The sequence below is a fragment of the Etheostoma spectabile genome, chromosome 8 (assembly GCF_008692095.1).
Source record: "Etheostoma spectabile isolate EspeVRDwgs_2016 chromosome 8, UIUC_Espe_1.0, whole genome shotgun sequence".
Lineage (NCBI taxonomy): Eukaryota > Metazoa > Chordata > Actinopteri > Perciformes > Percidae > Etheostoma > Etheostoma spectabile.
Window position 1 is genome coordinate 3,299,163 of NC_045740.1, and position 6,760 is coordinate 3,305,922.

General features: G+C 41.5%; 1 protein-coding gene across 1 annotated transcript in view; it reads left to right on the forward strand.

The window, feature by feature from the left end:
* The window catches only part of twf1a (twinfilin actin-binding protein 1a), an 11,044-nt gene extending 4,289 nt beyond the window's left edge, over positions 1-6,755 (forward strand). Inside the window, 6 exon segments of the mRNA XM_032523584.1 lie at positions 426-489; positions 492-529; positions 4,407-4,532; positions 5,061-5,211; positions 5,342-5,463; positions 6,268-6,755. Of these exon segments, the coding sequence (XP_032379475.1) occupies positions 426-489; positions 492-529; positions 4,407-4,532; positions 5,061-5,211; positions 5,342-5,463; positions 6,268-6,435 (669 nt within the window). The 3' untranslated portion in view covers positions 6,436-6,755.
* Positions 6,756-6,760: the final 5 nt, after the last annotated feature.

Genomic DNA, 6,760 nt, shown 5'->3' on the forward strand with positions numbered 1-6,760 from the left:
GTTATCTCAAGACACTTTACAGATAGAGTCGGTCTAGACCACACTCTATAATTTACAAGGACCCAACAATTCCAGTAATTCCCCCAAGAGCAAGCATATAGTGCAACTGTGGCGAGAAAAAACCACGGGGTGGTGAGGAAAACTTCCTTTGAGGCAGAAACCTCGGACAGACCCAGGCTCTTGGTGGGCGGTGTCTGACGGTGCCGGTTGGGGGTGTGATGAACACTGGCAATAATGGTCACAACAAAGATAATGGAACTATGACCAGAAATAGTAGTTGTAGTTCATGGCGTAGCAGGACACTACAGGACTGCAGGGTGTAGCAAGGCGTAGCATCATTGTATGATGATATGAGCATTGATGTATTAGTGAGTCAGTAAATATTGCTATATGATGTGTGGCTATGCTATATTTTGCCCCGCCAGGATGAAGTGACTCTCAGTGGATACAGGAAACATCTGACCTCGCAGGCTGCTCCACTGCCCCTCACGCTGCAGAGGAGGAAATGAGACAGATTAAACTAAATGAGGTACACACCACACACACACACACACACACACACCACACACACACCACACACACACACACACACACACAACAACACCACACACCACACCACACACACAAGACAAGACATTCAGATTTTATTTTCTTGGTCATTGTTTCCATTTGAGACCATAGTAGCGGAAACAATGCCCTTCACCATGCTTGTGTATGCAGATACAACCGCATGTTGACAAGTTGCATGGCTTGTGTCTGTTTTGAAGTGGGTGTGGATTAGGCTTGTTCTTTTTTTTCAGTTCTGAAAAGAAATTACACTACATCTTCCTTTACCTAAGGCTTTAGGTGAAATAGCTTATAATAGCTTTAATAGCTTACATCAGCTTACAGCAGTATTCCAACTAATCACATCGCGTGTGTGTGTGTGTGTGTGTGTGTGTGTGTGTGTGTGTGTGTGTGAGTGATGTAAATCCCACCTGAATCAGTGTGGGGTATCAATGAAGGCCAGCGATGCATCCTTCCAAACACCACAAGGTCAGCAGCAGTACAAGTGTGCATATGCTTGCCCGGCAGTATTGACACAGTGCAAAGCTGCTGATGCATTAGAACAGCAGGATGTTGGCGAAGATGAATATATTAGACTTCGATAAAACACACCCATAACTCCATAGAAGAACCTTGTTTATAGGGATTCGGCCTGAGCAATAAAGTGTGTAAAGAAGAGCTCTTAATGGGTGATTAATTTTATTTTTTCCATGTTGGGAGAGCTTTATGAAAAGGTGAATGCTCTGTGGCTTTGAGTACTTGGCAGTGATTTTGCATGGAGCACAGGTGAGCTGTATCGCGCTTTGCCTTTGATGTTTGCGGTGATAACATGAAGAAATAATACTGTAATATGATATCCATTGCCCGCTGGTAATGGCGCCAGCTGATGTGAAGGACTTTAGGGTGCCAGATGGACTCCACCAGACAAAAAGTAAAAAAACACCATCTGAAGTTTCACTTTTCAACCTTTGTAGAACTGTAACCCAAATAAACTATTCATACAGCGGAGGCCATGGTGAACAAAGCATAATTAGTAGTACCCACCCACAGACCAACACAGGTCAGGTCCAAACCAGACAGGGAGAAACTACACAGACCCATCCACACAGACAAATACACACCAGTAAAGACATACAAAATGGGCGGGGGGTTCTTCATTTTTAAGAAACTACCTATTCTAATTGCTGCTCTTCCAGCCTGCGGCACAAACAAGAGCTGTCTTTCTTACCCTATATGGAAGTGCTTTGTGTAGTGCACTCCCTCTCCAAAGTATGGTCAATTAAAAACAGCACAGCAAATGGGAAGTGAGGTTTGTGCTCATCCCACTCGACCAGCTGTTGAAGGACGATAATATTCCATTAATCTGTACCGCCTAGATGAAAAAGAGGCTTTGAAATATTTATCATTGCTGTGCCTTGGAGACTGCCTGACTTTTACTAAGCAGATGGATAAAAGAACCGCAATCCTTTTAGTATGCGCGGTAGCTACATCAGAGGCTCAATCATGTTTGCACGGCATTTCATTTTGTGGGAACAGGGCTCTAAAAATAGATGCAATCCATCAGTGTAATCCCACACCAGCATTTCCCGTTTTCTGTGTGATTCCATGGAGGTGCCTTGTCACTGCCGATACAAGCATCTAATGTAATCATTACGCTCCAGCGTTCAAGCTGCTTGTTGCACTTCTTTACTAAACCGAAGAATATTTATTCTATTTCACCTATGCAAAAGTCATTACCATGAGTGGTAACATTGATTTTTGTCTTATAATATGATTGAATTTAAAGACCATTATTCGTTATTAAGAGTCAAATTTTCTTCCTCACAGCTGTTGCCTGGCTCTCACTCACAAAAAAACAGGAGTATAAAAAAAAACATTGCATAAACTCCGCTACCATGTGTTTATTTAAATATACGGTACACCTACTGTACATGTAGGCCCAAGAGATTGTAATAGGCCTATATATAACAATCCGATTTAATACGGCAACACTGTTAACCGCATAAGTGATCTCTTTCTGTTCCGCGTTCTTCCTACAGCCTAATACCTGTTTTTAGGCTGCCAAATAGGACACTTGTTACTGCAAATTAAACTGAGATGTCAGGGTTTCAATCTCCACCTCTGAAAAGTGCTGCTTCTTAGCCGGATTACATCTGGCCATGTTGTAAATAGTAGGGGCGAGGCCTTAAAACCGAGAATATATTGGGGTGTGATATTTAAATTACGATCGTTTCCAGTCGCTGCATTTATTAATGTATGATCATTGTTCCGCTCTGATTGGTGTGACACGAATGTTTCATGAATCCCACATGAAGCCTGTAGTAAGAGGAAAGCGATGAGTAATATCCTGTCTCCTTCATAAAGCCCCCCGTTGGGGCCGTGTTGGACCCTGCTCCCTGGGCGTCTGGTCATCTGGCTCTGTCACTGCATTTACGGCACCCGGTTTTCCTGCACGATGTTGTGCAGAACCCCACAGGCCAAAACAATGTTGCGGACTTTTTTCGGCGTGTGTATATATATTTTGCTGCCTATGCTCGCGTTTAAATTGATAAATGCCGAGCTTTGCGTAGGAATCGGCATACGCCTGTCCTACGCCTGTTTTAGGTTGGACGCACATTGCATAAAGGAGGGCCTAAGATACTGTTGCATTTTCCCGTGCCAATCTTTTTTTGTTGCACAGTGAGTAAGATATTTCATCCATGGGAAATACAGAGGATGACTGAAAATATTTTGTAAATGGATTTTTCATTAATTTCCCTTACTCACAGAGGTTAAGTAGCCTGCAAATTAAACAGTTATTAAAGTGTGAAAGATGTGAAATATCATTAACATAAATGATCAAACTTTGATGTAATATATGTGGATATACAGTAAGTATGTTTTTTTATAGACAATGTCACAGACATATGCCAGTGAAGTGAAGTGGAAACATTGGAAACCTTTTGTAATGTTTGGTGATTTTCAGCCCTTTTCAGTTAGATTTTGCCACGTTACAGAGCCAGAAAAGACTTTGAGTGACGGCACGCACATTCTCATGTCAAGTTAATTTTTTTATACATCCTAAAGTGTCTGTGTAAACCAGCGTATGCAAGCTTTTCATGCATACGCAACGTTTTTACAGTACATGAGGCCCCTCATGTACTCATGTGTTTGAACCTGGCGGTGAACCTTGTCTCCATACAAGTCCTGAGTGACCACTTGCAATCACTTCCCCGCTCTATTTGCAAATACACATGTACATCATTCCTGTTTGGATGTAGTGTGGTTGTGTGAGTGTGTATAAATGTCAGTTGTAACTCTCAAATAAATTATACATTGGAAATGTGCAATGTCTAATGCAAAAGTGCTTCCTACAGTCTGTCTGTGCGCTGACATAAGGATGTCTACTGACAGGAGGGACCTGTGCAGGAGAGAAATAAGAAATAAGTCTCTGTGTGTTCAGCTTTCAATAGGTTTGTTGCTTAATTCTAACTGAATCTCTGTGGCTTGTTTCGTGGTCTAGTTTTAGTTTCATGTCCGCTATAAGAGTTGTGTTTAGTTACTGCTAATTAAGACCCATCATTTCCTGATAAAAGAGAAGGCAGCACCGGAACAAAAACAGCAACACATCACCAACAGGATGATAATAACATCCAAACACACGAGTACGTAGTTCTGGTCAGAGTTGAGTCCTTAAAGTGACCCGGGACACATTCCAGTTCTCACTGCTATAAGAATGTGGACATGTCATACCAGACCAAAACCGGGCTATAAAGTCAAAAACATGTTAGAAGCCAAATACTAACTGTATGCCACAGTAATTAATTCAGATCTGTATAAATGCGCCTATTGATAAACATTTTGTGTGTGTGCGTGTTCAGGTGCAGACGGACATCAGTGTGGATACCAAGCAGCAGACTCTGCAGGGAGTGGCCTTCCCTATTCACAAAGACGCTGTCGCAGCACTTGAACGCTTTAGGGACAAAAGAATCAATTACGTACAACTGGTGAGTTCTTTAAAACAAATCATAAGTGAGTAGGAGACTTTGCAGGATTAATAATTTGAATAATCAAATACATTATCTGTCTTGCATTATTGTTTGGAGGGATAAAGTATGTTTGGTCAGAAGTTGTTTACAGGCCGACACAATTAGTTAGTCATTTTGCCCAAAAAGCCTTTTGTTCCTCTAATTCAAATTCAAAGGGTTTATGTCACAAGATCAGATCAGTACAAAGGAATATTTGTGGCACTGTTGCTGCTTTGTCTCCGTTCCCCTTTTTGTCTGTTATTCTAAAAGCTTTCCAAGACAGCGGCATGTTTTGTTCTATTTATCCAGTGAAGGTTTACTCCTACAGCAATTGTTGAGTAACTTGTTGCACTCAGACACCTGAGAGTGAGGGGAGATTATTGTTGTTATTCACTGTCCCCCCACCTAGATTTCCCTAATTGGTCTGGACTTCAAAGCAGGGACTTCCTAGGCATAAACGGACACACACCAACCTTGAGAGCAATGTATCATTTCCTTTGTCAACAGGAAGTAGACGCTTCGCAGGAGCTGATTCGGTTGTGCAACACTGAGCCAACAGAGGTGAAAGACCTGCCAATGAGAATCCCTAAAGAATCTGCACGCTACCACTTCTTCCTCTACAAACATTCCCACGAAGGCGACTACTTAGAGTCCACAGGTGAATAGATTCTCACAAGTTATTATGAACAGTTGACACACTCCCTATTATTTCTATACAGCTGTTTTTTGTGTTGCCCTGAATGGCACTTTGTGTCCACTCACCTCATTGTCCATTTTTGCCTTTGCAGTCTTCATTTACTCTATGCCCGGGTACAATTGTAGCATCCGAGAGAGGATGCTGTATTCTAGCTGCAAAAATCCCTTGGTTGACATGGTGGAAAACAATCTCCAGATTGAGATTGAGAAAAAGGTGAGCAACTACCTATCATGATAAAAGACTGGTCAACAGCATACACATCTTGATTATTTTTTGTCACAAACTTTAAGCCCCTGAAAACGTGACATTTGATCTTGAGAATAAGGAGGCACCCATTCGAGTTTAAATACAGAAGTAACATCATTAGGTATTATTTTATAAAGAGTCTAACACTTTATAACTCTAGTTTGATCTAGAGCTGCAACAACGGATTGACCAACATCTATTTTGATAAGATTGTCATTTTCCTAGCACAAATGCCAGAAATTCACTTGTTCCAGCATCTTATGCACTTTGTCATATACGACACTAAAGCTAGTAGAACTAGAGTCTAACTATTAAGAATTTAAGTTTTTAATTGACAAAACTATTATTTGATTAGTCAAGAAAATAACTTTTAGTTTCAGCCCTAGTTTGTTCATATTTGATTGACTGCAGAGTGTGCCTGTCGTCACATGTCATTTAGATTGCTAATTCCTTATTTATGTACAAATGAGCCTTGTTTAGCAGTGAGAAAAACACAGACGCAAGACAGAAATCTGTAAAACTGATTAAAACAACTTTTTGAAGCTGATTGAGAAACTGGTCTTCAGAGCCTTTAGGGGAAAGTCCATTCATGAGGTTATGTGTGTAGTATGGGTCTTTGAGAGTTGAAAATCATATTTGTAACAGATGGATACCAAACAGGTAGAATCTTATTGCTCAAAAAAATAGCATGCATTGCTTCAAGAGTGTGCGTATAAGTTCATTCTACAAGTCCATCGGCTCCTGTTTGTTTTCTGTCTGTCTGTTTACCAGTTGGAGATTGACAATGGTGAGGAATTGACCGGTGACTTCCTGTACGAGGAGGTGCATCCCAAGCAGCATGCACATAAGCAGGCCTTCGCCAAGCCCAAAGGCCCTGCTGGGAAGAGGGGTTACCGCCGCATCACCCGACCTCCCACAGAGGGAGAGGAGGAAGATTAAACAGACCTCAGCATCCGACCACCACCTCCACCCCGAGCATGTGGGGGGTTTAAAAGAATAAGACAACAGCTTCAAATTCCCACAAAGTTCCCCAGAGACTCAACTATGCACGCCAAGGACAACTGAGCAATGACACACTTCAGAATTTCCATTTGTAGCCTGCCAAATGGAAGCATATTTATGTATGTTAGTACAGTCAAATTAATTTCACCACGATTCCAAGAGGCCCTATTAAACTCCAGTTCGAGGTTTTTCCATTGTTGCCAGCTCTAAGACTTTAAAGATGTTAGTGTGACTAATGTGAACTTGCGCCAATATAATAACA